The sequence below is a fragment of the Lipotes vexillifer genome, unplaced genomic scaffold (assembly GCF_000442215.2).
Source record: "Lipotes vexillifer unplaced genomic scaffold, Lipotes_vexillifer_v1.1 scaffold1533, whole genome shotgun sequence".
Taxonomy (NCBI): domain Eukaryota; kingdom Metazoa; phylum Chordata; class Mammalia; order Artiodactyla; family Lipotidae; genus Lipotes; species Lipotes vexillifer.
Window position 1 is genome coordinate 211666 of NW_006778886.1, and position 17049 is coordinate 228714.

General features: G+C 35.5%; 1 protein-coding gene across 4 annotated transcripts in view; it reads right to left on the reverse strand.

The window, feature by feature from the left end:
• Positions 1-1343: 1343 nt before the first annotated feature.
• MAP3K7 (mitogen-activated protein kinase kinase kinase 7) overlaps positions 1344-17049 on the reverse strand; it is a 70671-nt gene continuing 54965 nt past the window's right edge. For 2 of the 4 annotated variants that reach the window (XM_007452030.1, XM_007452029.1), the window contains 3 exons: positions 11785-11890; positions 7509-7570; positions 1344-4426 (listed from right to left, as the gene is read on the reverse strand). In XM_007452030.1, coding sequence (XP_007452092.1) covers positions 4394-4426; positions 7509-7570; positions 11785-11890 — 201 coding nt within the window. In that variant the 3' untranslated portion in view covers positions 1344-4393. Of the gene's footprint in view, positions 4427-6690; positions 6807-7508; positions 7571-11784; positions 11891-17049 lie in introns of all 4 variants that reach the window. The other 2 variants (XM_007452027.1, XM_007452028.1) reach the window with 2 other exon arrangements.

Below are 17049 nucleotides of genomic sequence, written 5' to 3' on the forward strand. Positions count from 1 at the left end.
AAAAAAAAAAAAAAAAAAAAAAAAGTACATATTGTATCATTTATGTAAAATTCTAGAAAATGAGAACTATTTTATATTGTTAGAGAGCAGACCAGTGTCTGGGGCTTGGAGTGAAGGGAGATGAGAGAACTTCTGGAGGTGATGGAAATGATCAGGATGTTGGCTGCTGGGTGGTTTTTTTTTTACAAGTGTATACAATATGTCTAACTCAATAAATTGCACGCTTTGGATGGATGCAGTTTACAGTATAAAAATTACACCCCAATTATTCTTTAATAAGACCCCCACACCCGCAAAAGGGGCAAAAAACAAACCAAAAACAAAAAAACCTGGGCTAAGTCTCACTTTCCTATAGAGTGGAGAATGAGTCTAAAGACCAAGCCTCACAGCCCCACGACCTGTATTTCCATTTGCAGCGCATCCTTCAGGTGTGTGGGCGGAAGACTGGAGATAACCCCACCCATCCAATAAGTGAGTGAAAGAGCTGAAGCACCTCGGGACTTAGTGAGCATTTTAAGTTACAGCACAGCCAAGTGGCTTAAAACACAGACTTGGCTTTAAAAGACAAATATGGGTCTCAATGTTGGGTTTAAAAGTGGTCACAAAGTCCCTGTGCCTGCAAGTTTAAAGTTACCTCACGTTCCCCTTCCTTTGTTTGCCATTCCATTTTCCTTCACGTGGGCTGATAGTGGCTGCTGGGTCTCCAGGCATGTAATTCTGCTGAAGTCAGATGATGATAGAAAAGCAGACTCAGGCACAAGTCTTAACCTTTAGAAGCCTGTTTTCCCACCTGTGAAATGGGAACACCATTTAACTACCATGTGACTGAAATGGACATGTCACTTGGCATTAGCCACAGCAGCTTGGCTTATCACAAGTGCCCAATAAATATTTGTTGAGGAATGAGTGAATAAGCAGGTATATTTACTAAAGTGAAGGCAGAGTTTATAAGAATGTGTGTGTGCACAGATGTGTAGGTTAGAGGGCTAGTGGGTTGATAAAGAAATGAAACACTTAATGTAATTTAGATAGACTACAAGAAATCAGGTTTCTAATGAGCAGAAGTGTAGTGATGTACACCGTGTTATACTGCATACAAATCAGGACTCACTGAAACTGTGAAGAGAATCCATTTAACCAAAAATTAGAATTGGGGGAAATGATGTATTAACTGGCCAATCACCCAGCCTCTCAAAAATCATGATTATGTTACAACAGCACTGAGTATTAGGATTACTGACTTTTCAGTTTTTATTCGATTTTGTATAACGTAAACATGCTGCTCGAGCAGAACACCTCACAGCTCATTTGCTGATATAAATCATTCACCATTTTTATGACCAAGTTTAGAGTAACAATCTGAGTTTTATTACAAACAAAAATAAATCTAAAAAGCTTCCTTCAATTATACAGTATGCACAAGGATTTCTGCATCACATCATTTTACATAAAATGTTCTGAATGACAGAAGTAGAACTTCCTACCATTTGAAGAAAGGAGCTGACCACTGAAAACCACACACTTACATAAAGAAACAAAAGTTTCACAGGGAAGGCCTGTGATCTGGCTACAGGCAGGAGCTGAAACTAGGAACATAAAAGAAACTTGCAGAAAAAAAAAAAAGACATTTGATGCTCTAAAATACTTCACCAAAAATAGTCAAACATTTGTAAACAACTTTTAAACAGACCTCTTCAATATGTTATGTTGCTATAAGGTAAGTATTCTTAACTTATTTTTATTTGATGCAAAAAAGCTATTTTTACTGCTGAGGAGATAAAAGCTTTGTTTTCCTTCCCTGGAGGTAAAAATAAAATGTAATTATGGCTTATTCAAGGATTGTTTGTGAATTTTTCAGACTGGGGCCTCTTAGATACTTGTTTGTCTGTTTCCTATTTCCACCCCAAAAAACGAGGGTTAGAATAAATGGTAAGACCGGAATTAATAACAAATTTGGCTGCTTGTTAACACCTCTGTTTGAAGGGCTGATGGGTGAGAACACTGATGAAACTGGCTGTGGATTTTAATCATCCCTGCTATCCTTTTCTCCCATCATCAAGGATAATAAGGACTTGAAAAATATGAGCTTGGCAAGTACTTAAAAGCCAAGTAAGGCTGAATTGCACTCGGTGTACAGCACCGCTACAGTACTGAAAATCCCCAGGAACATACTGTAAACAAATGAGCAAGTGTTCAACAGCCTTTTTTGTATTTGGCATCATGACTTAAAACTACTATTTTCTTCCATTTACTTACTTGGGATATTTTAATGAAGTGATTGCATGTAGTAATAACAATAATAAACTTTCCCTTTAAGAGTGTAGTGTATAGCAAAAACACATTCGTGACTAGAAATAAAGTCTGGAATCTAAAATGCTAAATCCTAATGGAAAAGTTCAGCCTTAGCATCCAAGCTTGGCTACCTCATGCTCTGGATAATTAGAAAAGTCTCTGAACACTGACTAGGTCCCTTTTGGTGGAGTGACAGATGTACAGACAAGCAGCAATACTATGGAAGAGTGAAGCTTTTCCTTAGAGTTATTTTCTGTGCCAATTTTATTTTACTATTAATACATTAAGCCTAATATCACTTTCAGCTAGGTAATTAAATTACTTGGGAATGAAAACCTCCTTTTATTTAAATGAAGTGATGGTCGATATTTATTTCCCAAAAACTTTTTAATAATAGATTCTGAAGAAGCTAAAAATGACACAGTTTAGTACAAACTGTCCTTTACCTTTATTGCTTGTATACATAAGGAATACATTATAAAACTCAGTGGGAAGAAGAAAAAATAATGGAAGAAAAAGTTACCTGCTTTAGTATTTTTAAGAATAGTTTTGATAAATTCTTAGATCAACTTGCTTATCTGAAATAGAGCAAAACTACAATACAATCACGATATAAGTCTAATAATCACAGCAATTATGCTTTCATTTAAAATTTTCTCTTCATAAAACATTAATGCTACAAAAATGAGGTCGATGACATCCCTACTTAAAAGACACCTTGTACTGGTATCAAAATGTAATTAATTTTAATACCAACTGAAAAAATAGAGCTTATATAGTTTATTATTTCATTGAAGTTTTATTATTACTTTTACTTTCAAAGTTGGTAGCAAAGTTACTGTTAACAATATAAATTTTCTATTTATAAGTGAAATTCCTTTAAAAGTGTTGAAAGGCAGCAGGCATCCTAGGGTGGGCTTGCAAGGAAAATCAATCATTCCAGTATTGATAATAGGATACTTGATGAATTTAGATTTACTCCTTTAACTTCCTCATGAACTTGTCCTGATTTGCCAGTTTTTTTGCTCATTTGGTATTGTAAAAGAAATCTAGGCCCAAGCCTTTTGGCTGGAGCAATTATTTCCATTTTCCATGATTTCTCTTCAGTTTTTCAAATATACAGTAGAACAATCCAATAATCATTGCAGGAAGGAATGATCATTTAAGCTGGATCATGTTCATTTATCTTTTAATTTCATTTGAGGGATATTAATATTAGAGTCATAAAAGCTTTACAGTTTCAGCACACATACACACAATCACAGAATTAAAAATCTTTATACCTTTAAAAAAAAAAGGGTTCCATTTTGTTCAATGTATCATAGACAAAGTTTAGTCTAATGAAATATGCTTTTATTAAATACAGCAGCCGCCACTTACCTTTAAATATTTCATGGATAAGGTTCAGTACTGATCCAAGGATGCTGGCATCAAAGCCCTCACTCTCAACTATCCCTAAAGGTTCTGTATTTCTATAATGTAAAACCAATTATTCTAGATTTATAATACCCTGTCTTTATCTTGGTATATACCATCTTTTGGAAAAAAAATTATTTTTTGAGATGAGATACAAGAACAGAATCATTCTTGAGGTTCCACCTCGAAAAAAAGACGATGATTGCTCATAGCAGCTAGTTTGATACCCCTTTTGTTAGGCTAGCCTTCACACAACGAGCATGCATATACAGCCACGGTTTACTGCATCTGTTTTGAAGTTGAGAACTGCTGCTTATTCAAGTACAGATGCCCCCATGTTATATGAGGAGACAGTTGAATTGCATGTCCACCATGAGAAAAGGAAAATAAACGATGAAACAAATGCAGCAAATATAGGCAGCTGGCATTCAGAACACGCCAAAAAGCTAACACTCATGAATTGTCATTATAAGCGTTTTTCTTTCCTTTTAAAAAAGTCTTTCTTTGCATATTTTAAAATTTAGCGGTCCCAGAGAATCATGAAGTGCCTTGTCGTTTTTGCTGCTGACTCCTGATGACCTCTAGTTGTTTTTTGCACTGCTGATAGTAAGTAGAAAGGCTTTTGTTTTCATCTAAAAGCTTTTTATGTTCCTGTACCAGACGAGATGTATTTTGCTGGTCCTTTTCATCCTGGTCCAGTTCTGCAACTAGTTCTTGCCTAAAAACAAATACCACATATTACACAGGATGGAAATATTCATACCTTAATAGCTGATGATGGAAGCTCAATTAATTAGAACTTTTATTCTGGGTCTATCATTATGCATCTTAGGTACACTATTCAAATATAATTATGGGCTGGAAGGGAAACTATCATCCGTTCTTCTGGCGTAACCATACAAATACCATAATCCTTTTTAAAGGGGCTACAGAAGCACTCTTTTTTTTTTTTTTGCGGTACGCGGGCCTCTCACTGCTCTGGCCTCTCCCGTTGCGGAGCACAGGCTCCGGACGCGCATGCTCAGCGGCCATGACTCACAGGCCCAGCCGCTCCGCGGCATGTGGGATCCTCCCGAACCGGGGCATGAACCCGTGTCCCCTGCATCGGCAGGCGGACTCTCAACCACTGCGCCACCAGGGAAGCCCCATAATCCTTTTAATAAGCAACTGTACTTAGATAAGTAGTGAAAACAGATAAAATGGTATAATAAAAGTGGCAGAAAAATTCATTTGGTATCCCTTTTGTGTAGGAAGGAAGAAAAAAAGGCTGGGAAGGGCTTTGTCTAGCTATCCTTGAAAATAACACTTGAAGTTTTAATCATTCACATTCTACTTTTTTTTTTTTTTTTTTGGTACACGGGCCTCTCACTGTTGTGGCCTCTCCCGTTGCGGAGCACAGGCTCCGGACGTGCAGGCTCAGCGGCCATGGTTCATGGGCCCAGCCGCTCCGCGGCATGTGGGATCTTCCCGGACCGGGGCACAAACCCTTGTCCCCTGCATTGGCAGGCGGACTCTCAACCACTGTGCCACCAGGGAAGCCTCACATTTTACTTTTACACTCACGTAGTCGTATTCATATTCTGAAACCACAATCCTATTTAACTACAGTGCAAAGTGGGAGCTAACAAAACATCTGCAAGCTAATTAAAATAGGTGCTATCCAACCTAAATCTCCTTCCTATTTTAAAATAATGAGAAGAATACAAAATACCACTTTTTTTTTTTTTTTGTGGTACGCGGGCTTCTCACCGTTGCGGCCTCTCCCATTGCGGGGCACAGGCTCCGGACGCACGGGCCCAGCCGCTCCGCGGCATGTGGGATCTTCCCGGACCGGGGCACGAACCCGTGTCCCCTGCACTGGCAGGCAGATTCTCAACCACTGCACCACTAGGGAAGCCCCCAGCCTGATAAACTTCTTTAAGTGCCTTTTATTTGGGGGATATTATATATTAGCTCCTAAAGTGAGGCTGCTGGAAATAACTGAATAATTAATGAAAAGTCCTCAAAAAGTTACTAGTAACATTTCTTATTTAAAGTATTTAAAAATTAAAACTATCATATTTTTTACAGTGCCCACAATTCACCATTTGTTTTTCTCTAGCATAGAACTCCTCTTTCAAATGATTAAAGTATGAAAAAATTATAGGTTAAGTATAAGAAATACATATTCAGACATAAAAAATCGTTTTTTTTCTTATCATAAAGTGCCACAGAGTTCCATAATTAGTCCTACAGTTTGCAGACTATAATATTTAATCTCGTATTTAGCCTTTAAAATATTAAGTTGAATTCATCTACATCACTGTATTAGTAAACTGTAAAAAAACTACCTACCACCATATATCAGCTTCATAGGTTATTTCATGAAGGTCATGTTTAAGAAAACTGTTTTTTAAAAGAATCTCAAATAGGGAAGTATGGAAATGGGACTGTATGTCTTTAAAAGGGAAGTAAAGCAGTCTCTGTATCTCCCAGAAAAATGTAAGTACAAAACTCCCTAGAAAAACACTCAGAGATATGAAATAAAGCCCTCTAATAAGTAATTCTACTCTCCTAAACATACACATGGCAAGAATATATCTACATATATGTTTCTAAGATAAAGCACAACTGAACATTAGTAAATCAAATTATTTTACTTTTGTCCAAAGAAACAATAAATCTTTATAACAATAAATCTAAACAGCTTTTAACTTTAAAATTCTGAGAACATAAAACACATGGTTATGAACACTAGTTTATTTCCCTTAGTTATATTTTTCCTAATATAATACGAAATAGTCAAGAGATGAGTTTTGCAGGGAAAATTAGCCGAAGGGTGCTTAAAACTTGAACATAGAGAAAAATCTCCACATTACAAATATGCTTAGTGATTAATTCTAAAAATTGTTAAGTTTTCATGTCTTTAAACAACATTGTACCTTAACACATTTTAAATTCAAAATACTAATGATTTATCCTTATTCATAAAAGACAACTTACTTTCTCTGTAATAACAATGCAATTTCTGTTTGGACTTTCATATATTCTTGTGCCATTTTACAATGCTGTTCAAACACTGCCATAGATTCTTTGGAGTTTGGGCATGGTGCTAGAGGCTGAAAAATCAGGAATGTTAAAACATAATTAAACTCAATATCTAGTTGAGAGTTAAGACAGAGACTGTGATATATTTTTATAGCACTAAAGCAATGATCTTTGAAAAATAAGTGTTAAACCAGGCCTAGAAAATCTCAGTGCCCTTTTGTCAGCGTTAACTCAGATCTTAAATTTACACTTGCTGCTTTAACACTTTCTCGTTGTTACAGAGAACCATGAGTCGAGTACTCTTGGCCTCTGGTTTTACATTTCAGGTTGCCAGACTTTATTATACTGAAAGATGTTTATAGCTCTCACACGCATGAGGAGACAATGAAGTACATTACTTGTATTTTCAGTCACCATGAACATGCCAAAGTACCACAAAATCTATTAAGCAGAAATGAGCTTATATGGCTTTTACATTTTAATGCACTAAAAATAAAGAGCAAAATGCTATTCTTGGCAGTCTTGAACAAAGTATTCAAGTATGAGTATTTTAAGATGATTGTTAGAACAGGAACAGTGATTTTGGCAATTTTAATTTTGATTGACTTAACTGAGAATCAGTTATTTCAGCTTGATTTTTAAAAGTTTAAGGAGGTCAACTAAAAGCATAAATAAATGAATATACAATGACAGATAGGAACACAACCATCAGCTTTAAAGATAAACTTCTCTAAAAGGAAAAAGTAAACTTTGCTGAGAAAGTAATCCTTTACCTGTAGTTGGTGATCCAGTGTAAGATAAGCCATTGGGATGGAATTATCTGATCCATTGGTATCTGGAATTAGAGCATGTATTTTATTTATTTTCTGTTACAAATAATTAGAAACAAAAAGCAAGAAAGCATGCATGAGATAATGGTATTGTTTTCCTTAGAGTAAAATAAAAGTTATTGCTACTGGTAATTTTTGAATTCTAAAAGTAAACAGAGGATATCCAATTACAGATAATTGGAATACAACCATACTCTCACACCTACAATTTAAGTTGGCTATAAGTTGAATAGAACACAATATATTAAAGCATGCAAGCCCTTGTTTAATTAAAAACAATAACAGTGATATGGGACCTTTATATTTTAAATTCAGTCGTAACTGACTCTACCTAATCAAATCCCACGTTCTTTCTTTCCTTGATCATGCTAAGTTTACTCTAAGGCTGTGTCAACTCCGGCAACATCAGTGTTCCTTCACAGGGAAAGGGGGAAAGCAAGAGGCACTTTTTCTTCCAGTGGATCACCTTCAATTAGTATAGATTTTAACATGAGCTGCCCATCCCACTCCTCCCAATGAGAATCACTGCAGAAAATGAGAGATGTTATTGACGGAAGTACATTACACACATTGACAGTATGGAAACTGTGACTCAATATCATGCCAAAAACAGTTAAAAGGGTTAATTCAAACAACAAATTTTATCAAACTATTTGAACAGACAGGTTTTTTTTGTATTTCAAAAGAGGTAAAACTGCCATAACAACTTGCAAGAGAAGCATGGGATGGTTGCTTCCCAATATTAACATTTATGTACAACAGTTCCAGAAGCAGGAAGAATCACTGTGAAGTAATATGGACTTTTCTATTTCAGAAGTAGCTGCTTTCCCATCGTTTATAATAGAGAATAAGTGAGCTAAACAAGTGAGCTGTTCAGCCCTTTTTCTATAAGCGACTCCTTGAAAGAGTGGTGCGGATGAAGGCAGGCAAGGTCAACGACAGCAAGGCACTGCCTCAAATGCAATAGGAAACCAAGACAGTTTGACGGTTCAGTAACCTCCTAATTTACTGCTGACTGATATTCTAGCTTCAGTTTTTTTTTTAAAAGGCCATTAAGAATGTGCTTGCAAATAACTCCAAAAGCGAAGCTAAATCAGACCAAATGAGATAATGCATGTAAGGAATACCATGCAATGCTAGCTAGACTATGGTGAACACTCAACACATGGTGCTGGTGGTGGTTATTATTATTGTTTTAAAATTATTGTTATTGATACTAAATGAAGAATTGGGAAAGGAGGGCAATTTTAAATACTCAAGTTTATATTTCAGATTAAAAAAGTACTGTTAATCAAATACTGGAGTGCACTAAAGAAGGAATAACAGAGTATTGCCTAAGAGCATTTACCCTAAAATTATATATTAACATAAAGGTTTTCCTGAAATGGCTAAATAAGAAATACATTTGTTTCTCTGACAAAACCTCTCCCCACCCCCTTACAATAGTTTCAAATAATGCTCCCACCAAACACTGCTTTCCACAAAATTAAACTGATTAAAAGTGACTTCCCCCGACCTTATTGGAAAAATTAAGTGTCTTGAAAGAGTTTTTCAACTTAATATTTCCACTCCTATCGCTTTCTTAAATCTTTGATACTTGATATATCCTACTAAATCAGTCCCCTATATCTAATATGTATTTCAGAATTAAATATGTCAGTGTTTCACAGTATTCTGGGGGTGAAAAAAAAAGTCCAAGGATTGTGCTACTCAAACAATTTTAAAGCCCTTTGAGAGTGGGAAACTTAAGGTCCTTTATTGAATTTCATCTGTTCTCTGAAACCAAGACGTGAGATTTTACTTTCTCACTTAAATTGAAATTTAGCTTTCAGTTTCTGGTTACAAGATAGCAAGGCTATGCCACAAAAGTTTGTTTTTTAGTTGTTGATCAAATCTAACCTCTTTTCTGATTTACACTGATTTGGTTAAGTTAGGTGGAATCTCTTTTCTAGCCCCTTAAACACAATACTTATAACTATCTCATATTCTCTATGTGCTCCCTTCATGTGGAATGCTGTCTTCTCCTTTCTGCTTTATGACTAAAGAACAATAGTGACTAATCTCACTATTTTACAAAAAAGTCACAGACTATGCCAGGATTACGCTTATTTATAACTATTAAAACATTCGGTGTAGTAGTTTGTTATACAGCATGATGAATTTATTTTTAATGTGTCAGTATTGTAACTGTAATCAGAATGCAAGCAATGGGGCATGTCTTATATTTCTATCTTTGCAAAGTACTAAGCACAGGACAAACTCTTGAGTGAATGTTCCCCCTGTTCACCGTTCCCCACCCACGGTGGGACCCTCTACTGGGTCTAGGCATCTCTTTCACTAGCTGCTCTTGCGTATGTTTATCTTTCTCTATCGCCAATACATTCTAAGTAGAAACCCAAGAGTACTTATGTGTTATGATTATTAAATCATTGTGCTCTTTTTCTCTGAAAAAGCACAAAAACCTCTGCCCTTTTAAATTAAAAAATCTAATTAATTACGTTGTTTTAACTTATGTATGCACTTCTAATTTTTTTCTGGGTCAGTGGGCCTTCAAAGAAAAAGGTTTTACCTGTCTCTTTCCTACAATTTATTCTGTTAGCTTGATTATCAATTATTTTTCTTAGAAATAGTGCAAAGCTGAACCTCATTAATTATAAACTTAAACCAGATTCTCAACTTCTAAAATTGTATTCAAAATATTTAAAAACAATAACCACACATTTGCAGTATATTTCAAGGCAAAGTCAAAATTCAGTTGATACTGCAACCTGGACCTATGTATGATATCTAGCTATTGCTATTTTGTGGTTTTTAGGTCCCAGAAAAGAAACAAAATGCAGCAGTTAAGTGAGAGGGACTTAGGAGAATTTTGATTTTTCCCTCATGAATTCACTATCTGCCACACGTTGACTGGCGTGTCTAGATTAGTCCAGGCTGAAGTGAGGAGACCTGCCAAATGCTGTAATGTCTGGGCGAGCACGCCCTCACCGAAGGATGTAGGAACCAAAAAGAGCTGACACTACCTGAATGTTAATGGTCAAATCTGTCGAGAGCATTTTCCTGCCCACCTCTGAGGAGAAGTACGTCATGGTAAATTCTGCACACACGCTGAGTAGTGGTGAATATTCTGGATAATCCTAGGCTGTGCTGTGCTGAGGGTGAAACTTAGGAGTTTTTGCCGCCAATGAATTTAAACTTACTAAAACTAGTGAGCACACCCAAGGCTAAACATAGTTCTATCTTACATGACACGGAGAAAAGCTACCCAGTTAATTTTTTAAATTAAATTATGAACTTGACTAAACCATGACAAGTATCTGCAAATACTTGTAAGCAGAATTTTAGTCTGTAAAAACAGAAAGCTTTTTAATTGCCACACTTAATAACATAATTGATCTTATATAAAACCCCAAATTTCTTAATTTTCCAAGATCTAAGAGATCATCTTCCTTCTCTGACATAGTAACATATAAATAATTTTTATAGAAGTATATTGCTGTGTATTTATCAAGGTATCCCCTTAATGCTAAAGAAAAGTTAATTCTAGTATGGCACATAATTTCCTGCTTACCCATAATGAAACTATTCCCTTACTACCTTCAGACAGGCAGGTTTTAATACTAATATTTTGATTTTGACCAGTTAAGTTTTTCATGTTGGGGAGTTTTAATAACTCTTACCAGGCTTTTAAAAGTCTATTTAACAGAATATTTACGTAACTGAAATGAGGTCTCCCTCTCAGTTAAAAATGATTCAAAAGGTCAACGGTCAGAAATGTTTTTCTTACTAAGGTACATAATATCTTGTATTTTTAAAACAAGACTGAGATGAAGATGATTATTTTACCATTCTAATTTTAGTTATCAAAAGATGAGAATTTACTACTATCATTGAAAAGGATGGATTGTAATAGGACAATCAGACTGAAATATCAAGGATAGAATATCTTCCTATTTGAAAAAAGTCCCCAAAGAAACCATCTTCAAAGTACATGTTTAGTATCTGGGGGAAAAAAACACATGGGGCAAGGTAGTAGTCTCTGTCTTAGCACTCAAAAAGGCATTTTAAAACTTATTGCTAAATATCTGATCTTATTAACAGGAAAATCTAAACTACTGTATAATGCCTGCCTTTGTAAGCATTAGAGTAATGACATGATTAAATGAACATAAACATGATAAATTCAACTTTATAATTATAATGAGGATAAACTGGTCACCTGTGGAATCATCAGGGGTCCATGGATGACTGCGAGCTGGCTTTTCTGAGGTTGGTCCTGAGGTAGTGATCATTCTGACGCTAGGACTGGATGACCTACTGCTCACCTGCAAGAAGTGACAGGAGGAACAAAGTGTGATTTTGATATGAAAACAAAATAACAAGAGATAATTTCCATTCTAAGACACAGGAGAGACTTCCATTTCTATCAGAAGAGGTCCCAAAACACTTGCAAAAAACAAATAAATCCTCTAAGAATATTAGATAAATATACATATGTTAAAAAAATTTATATGCACTCACATAAAATACCTCTTAAAAAACTGATAAGCTTGCAAGGAAGTAAGGGAAAAAGCTCTGAGACCAGAAATAAAGTCTAGCAAGTGCTTAAGCTGCTAGCCCTGGGAATTTCAATTGAACCCCAATGGCCTGTAGCTTTTGTTCTGACTGCCTGCTGCACTCAGAGAAACAGGCATAAAGTCTTACGTCTTTGTTGGATGTGAGTAGGACTGGCGAACCCCCTGCTTAAAGCCAAAACCCAAGAAAAGCTTCACTCTCAGTAAACTCGGGAAAAAACCCTACCCTACAAAAGCAATAGCAGGACTTCCCTGGGGGCGCAGTGGTTAAGAATCTGCCAATGCAGGGGACATGGGTTTGAGCCCTGGTCTGGGAAGGTTACACATGCCGTGGAGCAACTAAGCCTGTGCACCACAATTACTGAGCCTGCGCTCTAGAGCCCGCAAGCCACAGCTACTGAGCCCACGTGCCACAACTACTGAAGCCCATGTGCCTAGAGCCCGTGCTCCACAACAAGAGAAGCCACAGCAATGAGAAGCCCACGCACTGCAACAAAGAGTAGCTCCCGCTCACTGCAACTAGAGAAAGCCCATGTGCAGCAACAAAGACCCAATGCAGCCATAAATAAATAAATAAATAAATAAATAAATAAATAAATAAATAAATAACTTTAACAAAACAAAACAAAAGCAATAGCAAGTAAATTTCTCTGTCTTGGGTAGTAGCTCTGAGTAGAGGGGAGAAAATGTATCCACTGTGAATCAATAAAAACTTTCCCAGCTTGATGGAAGATATAACAAATCCCAACCACAACAAATCCCAAGCAGAAAAAAAAAGAGAAAACCTAAATTACTGGGTTAAAACACAGGGCATACTATAGTCAAATTCTAGAAAACAAAGACAAATAGAATAGAGTAAAAAAGAAGCCAGAGAGAAAAGACTGTCCACAAAAGAATACCAGTTAGATCCTAAAAAGCAACAAGGAAGACAGAAGAAAGTAGAGTATCTTCAAACTGCTGGAAGAAAACAACTGTCACCCTAGAATTGTTAAGTCAACAAAAATGTGAAGAATGAGGTCAAAGTAACATTCTCAGATGAACAAAAACTGAGTTTACCATCCAGAGACTCTAACGCAAAGAATTTCTAAAGCACATATGTTAGGGAGAAAAAAATTTTTCCCTGATGGAAGGGCCAAGTCACAATCAGGAATACTAGTAAACAACAGGATGAATCTATACACTGAAACATTAAACAATGGAATAATGACTAATTTATAGAATTACCATTCAAATAGTTAGATGGTACTAAAATCTGAATAGCAATAGCATACATAAGAAGAAAATAGATTTAAAAATCCTTGTACTGTTCAGGATGAGGGTAAAGATATTTACTTTAGGTTGGGCATGAATGTTAAAATTTCAAAGGCAATTACTAAAACTAGTAATATGTAACTCCCAAACTGGAGAGAAAAATAATGGAATGAGAAATATATTTATTCAATTCAAAAAAAGGCAAGAGAGGAGAAAAAGGGAAATAAGAGATAAGAGGGAGCAAATTTATCAGTAACCACAATAAATGTAAACGGATTAAACTCTCTAGTTATTTAAAAAATCAGATTGTCAGGCTGTATTAAATGCTGTTCATGAGACATTTCTAATTCAGACAGAGAAAACAGAAAGTTAAAGAATGAAAAAAGGTAATCAGCTAAAACCTACCCCAAATAAAGTTATGTAGCTATGTTAATATCAGAGAGAGTATTTTAGGGAAAATAAAATACTGGAGATAGAGATATAAGTGGTTCAACTGAGAATATAACAATTCAAAATGTAAATGCTGTGCCTATACATAACTTCAAAATAGATAAAGCAATAAAGGAGAAAGGGAGATATTTACCATCATATTTTGATACTTCTCTGTGATATATAAACTATACTGATATTTTGATACTCCTCTGTGATATATAAAAGGGACCAAAAATCAAAACATGCTCACAGTAAAACCTGACCTCCATAAAAAGCAAGCTTGAGCTAAACATACTTATGAACCCAATGCTTAACAAATGGAGACTATGCATTCTTTTCAAGCACCCATGAAACACTTTTGAAAACTGATAAAAAATGCTCATTAAATGGCAGATAATTAGGTTGGTGTAAATACAAGATGGGAATATATAAGTAGACTTGTAGCACCTAACAATTCCTTTCCTAGTCCAAAATTACAGTTCTTTTATAAAACATCTTCAGTGACTAAGCCCTGTCACAAAAGTATTTTTCTTTTTGGGTGTATTTACAGTCTGTTCATACATAAACTTCGACTTGAGCCTGAAATGCTTTATATTACTCTCAAAGTCTGTGGTTCCTCAAAAGCATTAAAATCTCCTAAGGGCAGAGATTATGAGTACTTTTATACTGGTTACCCCAGAATTTAGGAGATTGCTGGATACACCATATAATGAATAAAAACCATATAATATAGTAAATAACCATATAATAAATACTCATTAAATAAAATGATAATACAAGCTTTTGGTACTCAGATGTAAGACTGGTGCTTAGGCTTATTTACCACTGATATATAATAAGAATAAAAATATACAACACAGAGAACCGGTGATGAAATATACAACTCTTATTTTTAGAATGCTATTAATCTCCATAAAGCAAATACAGATATGACATTATTTCAGAGTCCTTTAACCTTCTTTGTCTGAAAGCTAAGTCTTGATTTAATAAGAGTACACTGTCATGACCACAGTTATGATTTCTATTGTAAATACAGAGCAATTTCTCTTCAGAGTGCTGGTAGAAGAGGGTTTCAGTCAGCCTAATTTTATGTTAATATTTAAATATAAGTATTTGTGACATGTGAGAATCAGTATCAGTTATGAGAAATTAAACAAGATACCATACAAGTAAGAATTAGCTTTACAAAATATAAGAATGAATTCTGTATACTAAAAAAAAGTCACTGAACATTTGTGAGATATATATATATATTTTTTTTTTTTTTTGCGGTACGCGGGCCTCTCACTGTTGTGGCCTCTCCCGTTGCGGATCACAGGCTCCAGACGTGCAGGCTCAGCGGCCATGGCTCACGGGCCCAGCCGCTCCGTGGCATGTGGGATCTTCCCGGACCGGGGCACAAACCCGTGTCCCCTGCATCGGCAGGCGGACTCTCAACCACTGCGCCACCAGGGAAGCTCCATTTGTGATATTAAAACAAATTATCCTACTTGGACCTAGTATGAATTATCATATTCCTTCAACTTAAACCTTTCCTAAGAGAATTCTTTGCTACTTTATTTCTTTCGTTCTAAGAAACTCTTAGTACCTCATGTGCACACTCATTTGTTCTACTTCATATTTTCCATAAGCTATAAAACTAAGAAATAATGCTCATATTTTTAGGTCAAGTCTCAAAACTGGTCTTTCTTTAAAGCTATAAGAAAGGCTACGAGTTAAATTTAAATCCATAAATTAACTAAATAAGTCTTTATATTTTAAGGAATGAGTATCTCAATGAATAATATAATACGCGAACATGTCTGTATTTCAAAAAAATAAAGAATATTTAAAAATAAGCCATGGCCTTTCCTGGTGGCGCAGTGGTTGAGAGTCTGCCTGCCGATGCACGGGACACGGGTTCGTGCCCTGGTCCGGGAGGATCCCACATGCCGCGGAGCGGCTGGGCCCGTAAGCCATGGCCGCTGAGCCCGTGCGTCTGGAGCCTGTGCTCCGCAACGGGAGAGGCCACAACAGTGAGAGGCCCGCGTACCGCAAAAATAAATAAATAAATAAATAAATAAAAATAAGCCATAACTTTATTTTTTGAATACCCGAAAAATACAAAGTATAAATAAGAACAGATAATACTTGATAATTTTTAAAAAATATGAAACTGCTGGCAACCTAGTAGGAAAGAAGTATTATTTTTATATTAGCTATTTAAAAAAAGTTACTGATAAAATTCTGATGGCCATAAATGCTCTGAAACTATTAAAACTCATTTAGGTTGCTCTTTCCTTCCAGACATTTACAATTACTTTTTCTATTCTCAAAGAAACTGAAAAGTTTAAGAGATATAGAAATACTTGACTTACCACAAGGGTTGGCTATGAAAGTGGTTATGAGAGTACAGAAATGCCACACAGCAATTTAAGGCAGCAAAAGAATACTAAGCCAAATTTAAACTGCAGGGCAAATTACCATCAGTAGACATGAACCAGAATTGGACTTTGACCAAAACTTTATCTCCATATTTATAAAGAGGAATTGGAAGTTATTTACAAACAAAGATAAAGCTTTGCTTTTTATGTCTCACCTGAAAGACTGGGAAAGTATTTTCGTAAGTCAAGAATCTATGGCCAGGGTTACTATTTAGACTGACATTTGAAAGCTATTTAAAACCCTCAGAAATCATCTTAGTTGTTAAAATTATAGAAGCACAAAACACAGAGATTAAATATTGATTTATATGATATTTCTGTGAAGTACATCTGAACAACATAAATATTAAAAAGAAATGGGTATCGGTAGGTAATGTGGATTTACAAGGGTACTTCCTCATTATGATAATCAGATTAATTAAATCTATACATGACAGGGTATATTAAAAACATCCTTCCAAAATTACGGGCTCAATCTAATTCTGGCTTTACCATAGTTCATTACAAGGGAAATTTTAGAATTTTATTTTTCTTATATGGTCTTTAAACTCTCCAATAGGAAGGTATCCTATGAGCCAGGAATTATTTAAGATTATTATGTAAGCTTCTGATTTAGAGCTTTAACAGAAAATTATTTACACTAAAGGAGGTACAGAATGAGGATGGACAAAAGAAGTAGTATGATAAATTATATTCCTTAAATAAATAACAACAATGTACGATAATACAGCTTTTGATATGTGATATAAGGCCTTTAAAGCAAATACTTTCCATGATCCCTGACAGAAGCTTCCTTATGATACA